This window comes from Centroberyx affinis, unplaced genomic scaffold, assembly GCF_046629955.1.
Source record: "Centroberyx affinis isolate AG114_WGS23_722 - 3 ecotype Tasmania unplaced genomic scaffold, CSIRO-AGI_Caff_v1 ptg002536l_1, whole genome shotgun sequence".
NCBI lineage: Eukaryota > Metazoa > Chordata > Actinopteri > Beryciformes > Berycidae > Centroberyx > Centroberyx affinis.
In genome coordinates this window covers 14,382-31,998 of record NW_027280754.1, presented here as the reverse complement: position 1 = coordinate 31,998, position 17,617 = coordinate 14,382, and the positions used below count along the sequence as shown (strand labels likewise).

The 17,617-nt window shown below is 40.1% G+C and overlaps 1 protein-coding gene across 1 annotated transcript; it reads left to right on the top strand.

The window, feature by feature from the left end:
* The first annotated feature begins 421 nt into the window (after positions 1–421).
* On the top strand, positions 422–8,039 carry dapk2a (death-associated protein kinase 2a). Its single transcript, XM_071534403.1, has 8 exons — positions 422–504; positions 3,494–3,715; positions 4,561–4,699; positions 5,895–6,024; positions 6,125–6,200; positions 6,318–6,470; positions 6,630–6,675; positions 7,377–8,039. The coding sequence occupies exons 1-8, from the start codon at positions 443–445 to the stop codon at positions 8,037–8,039; spliced, it is 1,491 nt and encodes a 496-aa protein (XP_071390504.1). The 5' UTR covers positions 422–442.
* Positions 8,040–17,617: the final 9,578 nt, after the last annotated feature.

Here is a 17,617-nt window from a genome sequence, read left to right as displayed (position 1 = left end):
CTCTGCTATAGTGTTATGACAGTAGGTTCATAATTAGTTTGTCACTCCCGGCAGGGGCGAGCAAGCCAGTTGGTAGGCCACAACTCAGGCAACTGCAATAACATTTTGCACACAGATAAAGAATCTCTTTACTGCGCACATTCCCCTGAATTAACAAGGGAAACACAGGCCTGCCGCTTTCTATTGTGCTCTAGAATAAGCATTAAACTGAGTTGCATAGCTATTTTTGTTGCGGTTCCTTTCTTTGTAAAACTCATGATAATATTGTCTTTAGCATGAAATATTTAACGTCTGTCTCTTCACGTGTTGCAGGTATGCAAATCAAGATGTGAAAACTTTTTTTATAGATGTGTAATTAACTGTGCTCTGTTGTTACAGGGTCTGAGATGAGAAGTGAAACAGCACATTATCATAACTGTCAACATCAGTGAGGACTGCAGGCATGGCCTTATTCAAGCAACAGAAAGTGGAAGATTTCTATGAGATTGGTGAAGAGCTGGGAAGGTACAGACCAGTATCTCTTCTCCTTTTCCTCTTTAAGCTGTGCAAATAAGCTGTTTCACTTATTTACTGGTTTAAGTTTAAGTGCAGTTTTGTACAAAATGTGTGAAAACATCATTTGCATCTGTTTTTCATTAAATTTAATGAAGAATTGAGGTAGATTTAAACCAGCATCTAAAACAACTGACTAAATAAGATGGTTTGAATACAGATTTTTAGGGCTTGGAGCCAGAAGGGCATATAACATTTATAGGCCTATATCAAGTAAAAGCTGTTGAGAATATCTGTTTAGTAGTGTAAGTATCTCTTTATTTGTGTATGTATCATATGAAAAGATATTTACAACAATTGATCAAAGTTCAGTCCACTTTTTTTTGTTTTGCCTCTCCTGTATAGTTTGCTAAAAACCTACTTATGTCCCTCTGGCTCCAAGCCCTCGTTAACTTTTATGTCTTGTTTTCCTGTGGATTTCCTGTCAGTATTGCACATAATTATTTAATGAATGCCAAGTGATGATTATCTTCAGTATCTGATGTAGTAAAGCCACTTGCAGCTGTCGGTTGGTGTTTCATCATTGGTGCTTTAGAAGTGCTTGGCAGTAATTGTTGGTGTCACAGGGCTGGATATTGAAAGATTGTACCATACTGTTCCAGTTTTGGTATCATAAGATTTTTAAGGCATCAAATGGAAAAGCCTCTGCTGAAAAATAATGGATTCTTAAATGAGAACTCAAGTTTTCTTCTTATTTATGGGAATTTACACTAAGTAAATCACCTGAGCATGGTCTGATAGTGTTTAGAAAAGCCGATGACAGCCCTAGTTGGAACAACACACACGCACACACACCCACACACACACACACTCACGCGCACACACACACACACACACACACACACACACACACACACACACACACACATTCCCATGGCACCCTAGCAGTATTGAAGAGTCAACAAACATCACTGTCCTGTTCTTTATTAATAAAGAATACAGTTATAGTTCTTGATGCATTATTACAGTAATGATACAATATTAGAGTAATTGATATATGAGCTACACTTTTTGGTGCAAAATTAATTATAATATTAACTTATATCATCTGTTTGGTATCTGTTTTCATCAAACCTAGTTGCTTACAAGAAAAACAACTGTGAAGTCCTTGTAGGATAATTTATGAGGGTTATTTGTCAAAATGGTTCTTATAGACCCTTTTGTACAATTACTTGGAACATACATGGACTCCTTTAGTGGCATCGATCAGACTGGAGATTTGAAAACAAGGGGTAGAGCTCTAGCTTGCATGCAGACAGCTGCACCAAGCAATTGCTGCTGTGCTGCTGCAGCACTGAAGTTAAACTGCATCATTAATTGCATGCTGTGCCATGTGTTTGTGTCCCAATGCTTGTGACAGATGTTAATTGTTCTCTTAAACCAGTGAAAACAGTGGGGAAGTGTGTGCTAGTGCTTCTTCTTTGGCTTATTGTTGTCGGCACGTAACCATGCACAACTTCAAGAAACTGCAAAAATGTTTCTATCTTAAACCATCGATTACACAGAACACTTAATGGTACTCCTACTGGAACAAAATGGTGCTAGATTAAAAAAAAAATCTGCATTTAGCTCTATTATTATTAAAACCAATGCTTTCCACTACATAGTGCAGCACTTTGTAGTGAAAGGTGCTAGGTGTTATTAGATGGAGACAACTGTTAGATACACATCACGTTGCTATTTAAAGGAGACTTCTATCTTTAGCTGTGGCTAGATCTGTTCCCAGACCAGCTATGAATGAGGAAGTGGAGTGTTAGCTTACGAACCACTCCACTGAACTCTACAGGAGAAAACAGAGCAGCTGTAAAGCTACAGTCATCTAACCTTTGACTCTCAGACACTGTGAGCTGGGTCTCTGTCTGCTTATATTGCTAGCAGTATCGAACCCAGTGATTTACCTGTGGTATTTGATGTTTTTGTATGTATGTGAGTGTGAGGATCTGTGACATAGGGTCATGGCAGAGTCGTCAGGCTTACCACATGCAGACGCAGCTGCAGAATTAGCACTGCGCTATGAATAGACTCATCGGCCAGTGGTGGAAATATTTGAGGGACAAAATTGAATTAGAAGCCCGCCATATGACTTTGGCACAAGTGCATGTGGGGTGTACAATATTTAGTGAGCAATATAAATCATCATGCATGATAAGCATATCTCCATCCCCACCACAAGATGAAACATGCTGCGTGCCATGAATGATGCAGGCAGCCCTTGAGCCAATAAGCAGCGAGATGCATCATCCCTCCAAGTTTCATCAAAATTTGGACCAGTGGTGTAGCAGTTATGGCTTTTCAAAGTTTGAAATTTTCCCCTTTAATTGTAGCGCCCCCATCAGGCCAATCAGTATATTTTTTGCCAAGAATATTCTATGTCATGGAATGGATTGCACTGAGTCTACTATATGTGTAGATTCAGAGCCATATTTTCTGCCACAGCAGCTGTTTTAGGGCACATAGCAACATAACAGCCTGAAAATGTTGCCCTACCTCTCATTGACTGTCAAAAGGGGTGGGGGGGGGTCGGTATCTTCTGGAACCTACATGAAAAGAGGGTCCAGTACCATTTATGGATAAAATCACAGGTCAAATGCTTTAGTTCCTGACAGACAATGATGTACCCAACAGGCTGCATTTGCGGTCCGGCTAAACTAAGCTTGCGTAGTCTTGTTAAACCACTAGAATCCAGTGCCAAGATGCATCATTCCTCCAGGTTTTGTCAAAATAAGACTAGTGGTGTCTGAGATATCACCTGAGACGGACAGATGGAGTTCTTCACATGGTGGACAAATTAAATACCAGTAATTAATCTATGCCTTTATGTTTGTCAGTTAACACAAAAGTACATTGTTCTGACCCAACCTATCGCACTTCCTCTACATATTCCCAAGACTTCTCTCAGGGGTTTTCTTTGCGTCTCTGTGATTCTGCCTGTGTGTTCCAGTGGGCAGTTTGCCATCGTGAAGCAGTGCAGGGAGAAGCGCTCGGGGCTGGAGTTCGCTGCCAAGTTCATCAAGAAGCGGCAGAGCGTGGCCAGCTTACGAGGCGTGCGGCGGGAGGAGATCGAGCGGGAGGTGAACATCCTGCAGCAGATTCAGCACCCCAACATCGTCACGCTGCACGACGTCTATGAGAACCGCACCGATGTGGTGCTCATCCTCGAGCTGTGAGTGGCGGAGGAGAAGGTGCCCCAGAAACATAGAGCCATGAGCATATTCTGTCCAACAAGGAGACAAGTTTTACTGTGACAAAGTTGTCAACAGTACAGGAAAAATCTGTGATGTTCAATGAGATGTTTAGTGATGAAGTGATTTAATTTACTTTTTTGGTGAACCTCAAACCTTTCCCTCAACCTGCCTCATCTACTTCTACATCAGTTAGTGATTTCCTACATTTCCCAGAATGCCTTGACAATGCCCAGACCACAGGTGTGAACTTCCATTGAGCTGCATTCAGCTGTGGGTTGTAGGTGTAAGTGGAGATGGCAACAGCATTGCAAGAGCAAGAGAACTTAACTCAAAGTGCAACATGTCTTGCGGCTGCATTGCATTCTGGTCTATTTTCTGCTACTGACAGTGGAGAAATTGGTCTCTCTGTCTCTTCTACAATGGATTTCTCCATGGCGGCTCTAGAAAGAAGCCCTAGCTCTTTGATTCTGGGGACTGACAACAAAATCTGACAATACAGTTGATTTATCAGATAGCTGAAATGTTTTCTGTTATTTAACTCTGTTGAAGCGGTGCTCGAAATGTCTCAATGTGATGCCACGTCGTCTACAACAAAATTGGCCCAGAAATGCAAGGCACATCACCAATAGCAGTTATTTAACATTGTTAAAGTGTTTTAGGGTGGATTTTTCCTTTAAGTTCAGTGGGTTTATAAGAGTCTAGTAACCGAGAAACTTGGATGGAAAGCATAACGTCAACATATTTGTATGCTGACTGAAAAACATGGCTGCTATGATACTTGTAGTGGCGGCAGGCAGCTAGATGATAAGTGTCTGTGTTCCAGGGTTTCTGGAGGAGAGCTGTTCGACTTCCTGGCCCAGAAGGAGTCTCTGAGTGAGGAGGAGGCCACCCAGTTCATCAAGCAAATCCTTGAGGGGGTGAACTACCTCCACTCCAGAAAGATAGCCCACTTTGATCTCAAGGTCTGTGCAGAAAATGCATGCTACTCAGCTTTATTAGCATATGTGATGCTAGGAGCAGTTGTGTAACATTGTTGAGCCATATCAAAGTCAAATGATGATTCTTGTTTTTTCATGTGGTATTTGGATATTTTTTGAAAGTAGCTAAGAATGACGTGAAACTGAAATGCATGGTGTCCACGTGAACATCAGTCAAATTTAGTCGTGACAGTCACAGTACTCAGCTTCAAGTCGACAACAAAATGTTGTTTCATGCTAAAAGAGGATGTTTTAGAGAATGATTCAGCATTATGTTTGTATGACTTTTACCAGAACTACAACATTATCACAGTTTCACCTGGTTCTCATGCTAAGGAATTCTATGAATATCAAATGAAAAACAGGAACAGGAATTATCCTTTAGAAGGACCACATTAAGGACCCCTATTTTTGGATTTCTGCCTATTTTAGTACACCTCTAACAAGCATATTAAAGACTCATAAACCAAAGGGACCATATGGAAAAAGTTATTTTGCTGACTAACAAAATCAAACAGAATATGGACCTAAAATCTTCAGAAAGTCCTAGCTGACATTTGACCATTATTCCTTATTGTTTAAAAAAAAAAAAAAAAAGCAGCTTTGCAGCATTTTGAAAGATTCAGTGGTGCAGGAGGGGGGAGCAGGGAGCTTGTTAGCAGAATCTGTTGCACAACCATTATGATGTTAACTCCCACATCTGTACAGAAAATACACAATCACATCAATATACTTAAGGGAGATTTGATCCACAAGGCTGAGCAACTAGCTATGATTTGTAAAATATAAAGTTTTATATAATATATATATAAGATATTATATAGTATAAATTTCTACTATCAAAGTATCAAAAGCTAGAAAATGTTGCAACGAGACCATGAAGGTCTCTTTTACTGTGTACTATCAATCGGAATTTTGGGCAAAAAAGTCCATAAGGAGGTTGCACTGCAGAGACCAAATTGGAAACCCTCACCTTAGCCTAGAAACACTCCCTTTGCAAAACACAAAGGACACTTCAGCAGGGTGGATGCTTGCCGGGGGCTTCAACCCAGTTCCTTCGGTTGACTGGCAGTCTCCTGACTCATTATGCCACCTTGCTGCTGTTCGTCTCCTACTCTGTAGGCACAGCAGTTCTCAAAATATTCTCTCACTAAACCATCTCTCTCTCTCTGACCCGCAGCCTGAAAACATAATGCTCCTGGACAAGAATGTGCCGTTGCCGAGAATCAAACTCATCGATTTCGGTCTCGCCCACAAGATTGAAGCTGGGGTTGAGTTCAAGAACATCTTTGGAACTCCTGAGTTTGTAGGTAAGAAAAGTTTATTTGTTACTATTTTTTTTTACTTTCAATCATTAATTAATCCACTGCTTTAACTTTGATGAATTTCCTTTGCGATCTGCGATCCCAGCACCAGAAATCGTCAACTACGAGCCACTGGGATTAGAGGCAGACATGTGGAGCATAGGTGTCATCACCTACATCCTGTAAGTGAACCATGAAAAACAGTCCCATAATCTCACCCTATTCTGTACATAAGTGAGATAATGTAAGTGCCCTAAAACAAGGTGATGAACTATACTTTCTGTAATGTTGTGTTTCAGGCTGAGCGGTGCTTCGCCCTTCCTGGGGGAGACCAAGCAGGACACGCTGGGGAACATCTCAGCCATAAATTATGAGTTTGATGAGGAGTTCTTCTGCCGCACCAGTGAGCTGGCCAAGAAATTCATCAGGCAGCTCCTGGAGAGGGATAAGATGTAAGAGTGGATGGCAGATTCCTCAGGGCAACTTTGTCCCAGTGCAATATAAGAAAGTTAATATGTGTGTTTTAATATTTTAATAACTGCCAGAATCACATAACCCATTGGTGATGATTATAGTTTAGTGACTTAATTGTGAACACTGTTGTCTTACAGGAAAAGGCTAACAATCCAAGATGCTCTTAATCACCCATGGATCAAGGTATTTAGAATGCTTCATTTCATATTCATGCTAACTAAATTAGCATGAGTCTGTATGTATGTACAGTGCAATTAGAAAGTGTTCAACCGCCTTAACTTTTCTGCATTTTGTGGTGCTACAGCCTGAATTCAGAATGGATTAAATCTGATTTTTTTAAATTACTGATCTACACACAATAACCCATATAGCAAAGTGCTTTCTTATTTTTAGTTTAATCCATTTTGAATTCAGACTGCAGCACCACAAAATGTGAAAAAGTCAAGGAGGTTGAACACTTCCTGAAGGCACTTTACTGTGGATTGCCTCACAGTTACGGTTGTCCAAATTATGTCCCAATTATGTTTGCAAAGCATAGTACTAATGAATGACCCACTGTTACTCAACTCCTGAAATGCAAAGATAGTAATTGCTCATTGACATCGGAAACCATGGGAAAGATCAGGTGGAGGGAGTTGAGTATGTCCCTTTGTGGACTGTTTTCATCACATCAAGTAGTTCATGTAACTTCCTTCCTGTCTCAGTTAAATGTGCACAAATTACACATAATCTGGAGTGCCTTGTTTGTGGTTTGCAATGGATACAACGCACCTTTAAACAAACGTCTCACTAATGCACCTGCATGATAGCATGATCCCCCTGTATCAATGCATGCTCATCCCTCTATGGACATCACCTAACTATCCCTTCTTCTAACTTTAAAGTCCAATGAGCACAAGGAGGAAAACAAAGCCCAGGAGCCCAAGAAACGCGAGCGGCGCCAGCTGAAGACCAAGCGCCTGAGGGAGTACACTATCAAGTCCCACTCCAGCATGCCACCCAACAACACCTATGTAAACTTTGAGCGCTTCGCCCAGGTGGTGGAGGACATTGGCCAGATGGAGAGCTCCTTCAGCAGCCTGGCGGCGGCCCATGACTCTCTGCAGGAGGACATTGACGCCATGGTCTCCATATACAACGAAAAGGAGGCCTGGTACAAGGAGGAGAGCGAAGGTGTGCGCCATGAGCTCTCGCAAATCCGCTACGAGTTCCGCAAGGTGGAGGCCATGAAGAGGAGCGTGCAGGATGACATGCAGGGAGTCAGCGCCGGCATCAGCGCCGTCAGCAACCGCTACCAGGAGAGGAAGAACCACTTTGACGCGCTGCGGCTGGAGCTCAGCAATGAGCTGAAGTGGGTGCAGGAGGTGGTGGGCTCATTTCCCCTGGATGAAGGTGGTGGCGGGGGGGGCTACCCCAACTGCAACTTCTCCACCGTCTTCAACAACGACGTGAACGAGGCGCTGAAGGAGCTGCTGAACCGCTCCTGTGGAGGAGAGCTGCTCTCTGGGATCAACCTGGACTTCACTGAAACTGGACAGCAAAGATAGTGCTCACTAGTGCACAAATAATCAGAAAACAATCAAAATGACACTACTGACTACTGCATATGTTGTTCATTATATTCAGTGTAAGCCTCAAGCATTACTATCTCATACTTTTTGCCACCAAATTATATTGTGTTATGCTCAAAATTATATGTAGAAATAGCTGTGTCCACACATATCACAATTCACAAGATTCAGTTAAAGAAGTATGCAGTATGATTGTTTGTCATTAGTGCCACTCTGCTGTACCTACTGTCTGCGTCAATGAGACAAAGACAAGGAAAGAGGCAGCACCTGCAGTCAGCCATGTCTTTTTATGTAATGATGTGTTAATGTAAAATAAATATAAACTTTTCTTTTGGTGTATGGAGATTTTCCTATGAGCTGTTTTGTCAGATACTTAACAGCAATTCTCACTGTCTCATGTAAAATTGCACATGGACTATTGGAAAAATCACATTAATTTACAGTATATATCTGCCTTTAATGAATGGAGATTCATTGTAATACTGAGAACCAGATAACGTGAGTTGACATCACAGTGTGGTCAAGTTCAGACTGATGGAGATTGGTGACAGAGAGCCTCAGCTGACATGTAAAAGGTAATATTTGATTTGAAGTGCATGTACACAGTATTGTTTGCTCTGTAAATTTGGATTAGATTGTAGCTGCCGTAACATTTTTGTGTTTATTTGAGAAGTTTGTACATCATGAATGTGTATCTGTGTATCAGCACGTACAGAAGAGCAAAACAGTGTTGACTTGAGTCCAGTTGAACTTCATTCTTGTGGACTTGGTTGGGGTTTTGATTTGATTGGTACCTTGGAACACACACTACTAAGTCAAGGGTATTTATTTCTGGATGTACTGATGGGAAAGGTTACTGGAGCAAAGTCAATGTTGGCAGCATTTCATACTGATAAGATTAAGTCCTGACAGAAAAAACATGAAACCTGGTTTTAAACTTGTAGACAAAGTTTACTATGATTGTACATTACATAACAGAACCATAGCAATTGGATTAAGGAACATGAATTCAAGTCCTTGTCAGTCCCATTTTTTTTTTTTTTTTTTTTTATCCCTCAACAGATGAAACCACAACAGGTGTTGGTATGTAAACTCTGTAAACAACTTAGAAAAACTTCAAGAGAAACACAAATGGAAGGTACCATCCTGCACACTTTCTTTCTACAGGATTTATATTATTGTGAGTGTGTTTGTTTTCATGGGAAGTGTGTACAAGAGCAAGAGCATCTGACCTCATCTGAGCCCTCATTTCAGGATGTCTCTTCACATGGACATCAATCAGGATTGCAGGAGCAGTGAGTATGATCAGCAAGGAAATGACCAGGAGAACCTAAACCAGGAAGAGAAGCAGCACCTCCTGAAATCAACACCCTGATGCTCAGTTCCTCTCCATATGTAGATAGTCACTGCTATTTTGAGAGAGCATATGAATTTTAATGAGTCTCAGTACAAACAGACTGGATCCAACAGAATGGACAAACACTTATTGCGAAAGTCAGTATAAATAACATCTGTACAACTTTTAAATTTAACCACCACCTGCAGTTTCTTCCAAGGGTGGAAGTAACTAATTACATTTACTCATGTTACTGTAATTGAGTAGCTTTTTTGTGTAGGCTACTTGTACTTTTTTGAGTATTGTTTTAACGTCAGTAATTTTACTTTTACTTAAGTACATTTTTAATTAAGTATTAAGTACTTAGCTACATTTTAAATCACATCCATTACAGAGGACAAATTTTGTGGCTCTCTGTAAGCATCAGAAACTGGACCAAGGTAAATTGACAAATTGTCCAAATTGTGGAGCCGTTCACAGTGGGAAGAGTAATCTGGCTTTACTTTGTTTGTGCACTTTATTGTGTCATTTCCAACTTTCCAATTAACAGAATTTGAACTCTGTCCTCTTGTCCTTTTAGAATCACATGGAAAAGATCACAGCTAACAAACAATGTGCTCTTTTCTAAAAAGTAACTCAGAGGACATTTTAAATGAGATACTTTTTACTTTTACTTAAGTAGATTTATCTACTTTTTTTTTTAACTTGCTTAACAGTGAGGTGAAAGCATCAAAGATGGTACGCTTTCAAGTCATAAAATTCAAGGGCATTTTATTAAACACATCCTGGCACGACTCTTCACACGGTTGTGAGAGAGCGCAGCTCAGCACTGAATATGAATGACATGGGACTGTTGAGTGGGTTCCTCTTTCCATCATGTGGGCCATAACCTCATTAGAGAATGTTTTCCTGCACAAATTATCTCTTCCTTGTAAACCTTCCCTATCACAAGGTTAAAATTTAAATTCAATTTTGAGTGATGTTTGTTTGACTAGCCAAGCCAAAAAAGGATCTCTGACAACAGAATCCACCCATCACACTTTCACCAGTAGTCATCTGTTGGTATGGAAAAGTGGATTTTGATAATATACATTTGCATTGTAATAAGCATTTTCTTCCACAAATATTGTATATTAACTGCATCACCATTAGAGTGGTATGTAGAAAACAACTTCTCTGCTGTTATCTTGGGGAAGTGGAAATTGACAGAGTTGATCCTACAGACTTCATATACAGCATTAACAGTGAGACGTCATGTTTCCTTTCTCCTTAAGAGGGCAGCACACACTGTGAATCAGGTTTGGATCATATAGCATGTGTGAATACTTCCTATGGTTTGTTTTTGTTTACATTGGCGTCAGTTTGGTGGGATTTGTATATTTGTATATATTTGAGCACACTTATCTGTGGTTGACAACTGGGCTGACATTGTCTGAATTGCTCTGATTCTGTAAACCCTTTGAGGATAAAATAAACCCTCAGAATTAGCAGCTACTACTTGATCCAGGTCTGGTGTCAGCTCGACTGTGGATACAGTAAAGTACAGATAGCTTAGTATTGTACCTGCAGCCTATGGACCTGTTTATAAAAAAAAAAATCCTGTTGTGAACGCAAATGTTAATCCTCAGTATACAATGAATTTAAATATTTCTTTAGTCCATTTCATAACTTCTTAGGACAACACTGTAGTACTATGACAAACATCCTATTGCAGGCTAAATGGAGCTCTCAACCTGTGTGTATGTGTGTATGAGAGAGAGAGAGAGAGAGAGAGAGAGAGAGAGAGAGAGAGACAAAGAAAATAAATATATGACCAATAAAAAGAAGATTTTTTTTGAAACAGTGTTACAAAGGGCTTTACAAAGAACAAAGCAGAGATGAATAACAGCCAGCATGATAAACAACAACAGAAATGCCTGAGCAAAATGAGCGATTACAGCAAGAAATAGGTAGAAAAAAAATCATTTATAGGTATAGGAAAATAAAAGCATGGCAGTAACACTGCCACAGTCAGAGGATTGACTCCTATTTGGGTCCTGCATACTAAAATGTAAACACTCTTAACAAGAGGATGAATGCAGGAGGATTAAAGCCTCCACAAAATGGTGACTCTTTAACTTAAAGGTCCAATCCATAATAATCTGCACCTGTGCCACCACTTTCATCCCACCACTGGCTCATGTTTATTTAATTAGACTGAAGACATTTTTCCATCTTCAAACTGACTGTCTGAGCTCATGAGACTAATGATACTCTGATGGTATGATACTATGTGATGGCTAAACATGGGGTTTAAATGCATTCATTTTGAAACTGTAAATACTTCAATTTCTTCTGTGTTGTTTGTAAACATGATAACCAGTAAAACAGGAACTGCGTTTTGAGATATGGAGGAAACTGCAGAGTTCTTAGGCAGGGCCTCCCATACTGTCTGTATGACTAAGATAACCACAAAACCCACCATGTAGACCATATTAAGACACAGCACTATGTCTTTTCAGCTGCTGTAGGACTACCTCTCTAGAAATTGTATTAAAGTAATACAGTAAAAGCAACAGAATTAGACAGTTTGTTTATTTCACATAGAATATTATAGTATGTTATATCTTTCTGAGAGATATTTACTGTTGGACCAATACAAGCTATATAGAGTAGGTCAGCCTTTGATTCCACAGACCCACAATCCAAGCAATAAGTCATTAATTCATTGATAATACATCATGAATAGCCTACATGAAATGACAAGCATGAAACTGACGGGAAATATACTACAACAAACAACATTCAGAAAAAAGAAGATGGCAGGGCTCGTCACCTATTCCTGAAACCATTGACCATGCAAAAAATGCAGTGTGTTTTGCCCATACACCGGTTTTGCCTCTTTGTCTTGGCGGACATGACTGTGTGGGTGAACCCGGTCAGGGCGCACATACACACACACACACACACATGGACGGGCGCGCGGCCGGGTCGGTCTCACGTCACAGCGCTGGGCTGGGGCTCGGTAAGGGGTTGGGAGGAAACACTGCTGCCAAGACCCATTGCAGTGGAAGATGGAGAGGCGGGCGGGGGCATGAAATCTAGGCTTGACTCTGTCCCCTTTCACAGTAACGCTATAAAAGCGTGCGGATATTGATTTAACGTTAACTGCTTGTGTTTGTGCAATGAAGTACAGTTACGTTGTTGTTTAGGAACCAAGCCAACAAGAGGAGGCCTTTGACAGTTGCTGGTAAGCGAAGCTTTTATCCTAGTCAAAGCTGGATAGCTAGCAAGCTAACGTTAACCTGCTTGATGCTATGATACAGCAGATAAGCTAACCTAACGTTTCGTTAGCTAGCTAACATGATATAGACGGGGCCTTTTTGAACAGGTAAGGGTAAGCTAGCTATGACTAGGTCCTATAATAGCCCACTTGCAATACCTGTACATATGGGTGTAACGTCAACGTTTAGGTATTTTCTGCTTTGCTAACTAGGTAGCTAACGTTAGCCAACGATAACAGTAGTTGACAGTCATATTTTTTGCTTGTTTCAAAACAAACAGTAGATGTCAGATTCATAACGTTGACGCTGGCTATTGTAGCCAGTTAGGACTACTTATTTAACGTCTGGCTAAAATGTTTACTCGTCTCTTCGTTAGCGGTGTCAGTGATTTGTAGTGCTTATCATCTTTGCAGGAAAACTGTCTTGCATACAACCTGACACATCAAGCAGGTTAGCAGCTTGCAAGCCAGCTGTGTCATGGTAGCAGCTAACGTTATCTGCCGGCTAATGCTAGCTAACAACCTCAGCCAGTCCAATACTAAACCAATGCTGGCAAGGTCCAGTTCTGCAGAAACGTTGCCCAAGTTAGCGAGGTGCTACCTTTTTATGACAGCCGTGCCGAAGCAACTGTTACTTAACTATTAATAAAGCTGATTCTCAACACTGAAGAGGTGGGGGAGTGTCTGAAGAAAGTTGCCCACCTCTAGAATGAGCTAGAGGAGAGCAGGTGGTACTAAGGGAAACACCTCAAAATCTTAGTACATATTTACTTATGCAACAGGATAATAAACTACAGCCTACAGCCAGTTTAGTCTAGGCTGTATTGGATATTCACAAGTGCTCCAGATTGACAAGTGTGTCCTGCCTCAAGTCTATGTCACACTGGTGCACCAAACTCGGATTGGAAAAGGTGACTTTGATAACGTCCATGGAGATTTTCTGGGAATATGGCTACATTTTGGTTCAAATTAGATTTCAGTCTAAAACAAAGTTAATTTAAGTGAGAAAGCTCAAGCAGACATTATACGTAGTCGGTTTCCCTGTCACTGCTGAAGCAGCTCCAGGTAGCAAATCTTGATGACACTAGATTCTTCAGGGAGTGAGGAATGGTTTCTGCCCGTTGGGTAGAGAGGTTTGTGTTCAGAAATTAGCCCTTGACAGCTAAAAGCTGCTACATTAACTTGGATACTGTTACATATAATCGATTTTTGATGTTCAATGCATTCCAGGAGTCATTTTGTGAACTTGTGAATGAAAGATTGGGCATATAACTATAGAGCTAGCTGACCAGTTTGTGACCATGGGGCATCTTGATGATTGTGGCTCCAAACACAACATGTCTTATGGCTGCATTGCATTCTGGTCTATTGAGGCAACTGTTGGTGCAGAAACTGGTCCCTCTGCCTCTTCTATGATGGATTTCTCCCTGTATGATTGTTGAGCGTCGGTGCAAAATGGCGGCTCGAGAAAGAAACCCTTGCTTTTTGATTCTGAGAGGCTGACAAAACCTGATGTTTACCGTTGATGTTTTAGATCGCTGAAACATTTTCTGCTGTCAAATTCCATTGTAGCTGTGCTGGAAATATATATGTGATGTCATATCATATCTACATTTGGCCAGTTAGCTGACAGAATTAAGAAGAAAAATACACCACCGAAAAACAAAATGATCCAGAAAAGTGTTTCAGGGTATTTTTCTTTTAATACAGCGTATTGCATTGGTCCTTAATAATACTAATACAGGAGCAGTAGGTTCTACACTTCATAGTGACTGGGTTGTCGAAAGGCAGCTGAGAAATACAATGGTTTAGGGGCAGCTGATTACATTATCTGGCTGATCTTCTTAAGCTATAAACAGTCCTGCACAACTTTGTTTGGTTTATGAAGTTACAGAGAGCTTTTGAGTTTGACATTGTCATCACTGAGTGTCATCTGGAGGACATTGAACCCTTATTAAGTGATGCAGCTGAAAATGAAGGATGTTACAAAGCAGAAGGGAGGGATGCTATTTGACAAATCTCACTCCCACTACTAGTCTATATTATCATGTTTCTAATATTATGATTCTTAGTGTTCTGTGACACCGTTTTGTGATTTGATACTGTGACACATAACTTATGTTGTATTTTCAATTTACCACCTTAAAAAGGTATAATTTCCCTTTGGGTAATAATAAACTGTCTAAAGCAATTACACCTGCCATCAAAAGCCATGATTTGATGACTAGATAAAAAGTTTTTTCCATTATCCAAAACATGATTTTTGAGAAGATGATTATTTGATCTTTCATTTAAAATCCTGAAATGTGAACTAAAATATCATGATACTGTGATGACTTGATCCAATATTGTGAGTGAAAGAATTGACATATTACACTGTATGGATGACCCCACCCTTCAGTATTTAGTACAAAGAAAAATGTTTTATGGGAATTCAAGTTAGAATGAACTACAGTGTACAGTAGAAGCCTTTATAGGCAGACCAGTTACACCCGAGGTAAGGTCAAATTAGAGTAGACCAATTATTAAGGAAGTTGTCCTTCAGAGACTAGTTGAAAAATTTCTTAGAAATAACATATTGGAACTAGCCCAACTGCTGCAGGCTCTCCCTTTGAACTTCAGAAGAGAAACTTTCTTTGGTTCATTCTGATGACAAGTGGGTGTGGCTGTGATACTTATTGCATGGAGCTTGTTAGTGTAAGTATGAGATGTATTCCTTGATTTGAATATTAAATGTGCTCAATACTGTTTTAACTGTACCTAATACTTCAAGTGGCCCATGTGACTGTCCTTACTTTGTTCTTGTGACTTTTATTTTTGTTATTTACTCTGCTTAATTTTGCATAACTTGACAGACCAATTAGTTCTGATAATATGCAACAACAAGAGACGGGGACAGCAGCAGTTATGTCATTTCCAGGCTAAAAAAGTGTTACATGTATTTAGTCATTTGTGAAGTCAGTTTTTCACCCATTGAATGCATATGCACATTTAGGTGGTTAGTTAGGGAATATAGGCTCAGTCTATACCTGAACTATGTTATTCACATAGATGAAGTACATTTTGTTGCTTCAATGTTCAGTTTGAGAGGACTCCCTTAGTCAGTGTCCCTTTAGATAACATGAAATTGATCATTAACTTTCCTATGTTCAAAGGCTCTTCAAATGACCCCCTGCTGTATGTTTTGTACACCAGACTAAGCATGTGGTTGTCTCATCAATGACTAGATCATGCCTTCTTGTTTTTTGTTGAAGACCCATGGCTTAGGGTAAGGCCAAGTCCACCAACAGCAGTCTAATTAAATGAGAAACCTATGACTAGCCAGTCTTGAGGCTACTCCAGTTTGCGAGGCCGTGAAATTCAAACCTCTCTTTGCTAAATCATTTTTCAACCTGTAAGCTATGGAAAATCGGCAAAAATGCAGTGTCATCCTCAAGGCTTCAGGCTGTTTCCAGTGTGTTCTACAAGGATATATAGCCTAGTAGCCAGTTGAGTGGGAAGAGTAGCCACCCTGGGTGTACTGGGACGTGTTCATCTGGGAAATCTTGCAGCACAAGTAAAATTTTTGTGGTGTCTTTTTATCATGAGCTTCATTCTTCTTGATAACTGAAGGAACATTAGGCTAAACAGTACAACCCAGGTAAAGAGTTGCTCTCTAGTCATGGTTGTATAATAAGCATCATCATTTTAGTTGATGCTGAAATTCACTTTTGAATCCATATTGATAGATGACGGTGTTTTCAAAATGCAAAAGATAGTATCCAGTCAACAATGACTTCTGGTTAGCAATATTATTCGAATTTGCACCTGTGCATGCAGCGTCCCTTCTTCAACAATACTAAGAGTCTAACCGCCCCGCAACGTTGAATTTTGTGGAAGTGTCTCTGCCGGCAGTCAAACTCGGGTCTCCCACTTGAGAGACTGCAGTCTAACTCCCTGCGGGCCACGTGAGCCATAAAGTGGCGAACAGACCGACCGACAATACCATCCATAGAGCCCCTGCTGTCACGGGGCTAAAAAATAAAATTCCAGCAGTCTAATGATACATTTTCTCAAAAACAAGCAAAAACACACCACTCATATAGAGCCACAGGATACTGAGATACAATACCTGTAAGTTTCATGCGCGGCTCCCAGGTTCTAATCCCAGGTTTGGCAAATGATTCAAACAGTTTGACAGCAAGCACAGAATGTTTGCATTATGCTATTTGACATTTTGTATTTGACAGTTCAGAAAAGCTTTTTTACACCCAGATGCTAAGAAAAATGTACGCCCCACACCAAAATTCATCTTTTTAGTTTGATAACATTGATTGATGCTGCACACAGTCAAGAATAGGCCTAAATAACATCATTGATTAGGCCTATTCATCAACATCCTTATTAGTGATGACAGAATCTAAGGCTGACTTTAGGTTACCACTTGTCACCACAGTCTCAATAAGGTGATCTGCACCAATCTGGTCACAACATATCACCAATTATGTAGACCTACTTGTTTATGTGCCTGGAGTTTTATATTAACTTGTAATATTGTAATTGATAATTAAATATTTTTGCGTTGTAGTAAACAGGTTTTGATTTTCTTTCTTTGAAAACTTTTCTACCTGGCTCTTTTTTCTTTTCCTGGCACATCTCTATTACTATTCCGGCACATTTTGGGGACAAAGGATTTGGTTACATCTATTGTCTAGGCACTGTTGTTTTGACCCTTGTACTCCTATCTCTCTCTCTCTCTCTTTCTTTCTCTCTGTTGTTAGCCCAAATGTTTACGAAATATCTAATATTTATTTTGGTAATTCAATAGCAGGCTCAGTTTGTGATATTTCAAAATCAGATATGACACAGTAACTCTCTTGCTTTTAAAGTTTACATTGGTGCACATGTATTAATCAACAACAGTAAAGACAGTAGATTGATCATCAAACATATGTGTCTCCAGTGATATGATGCAAA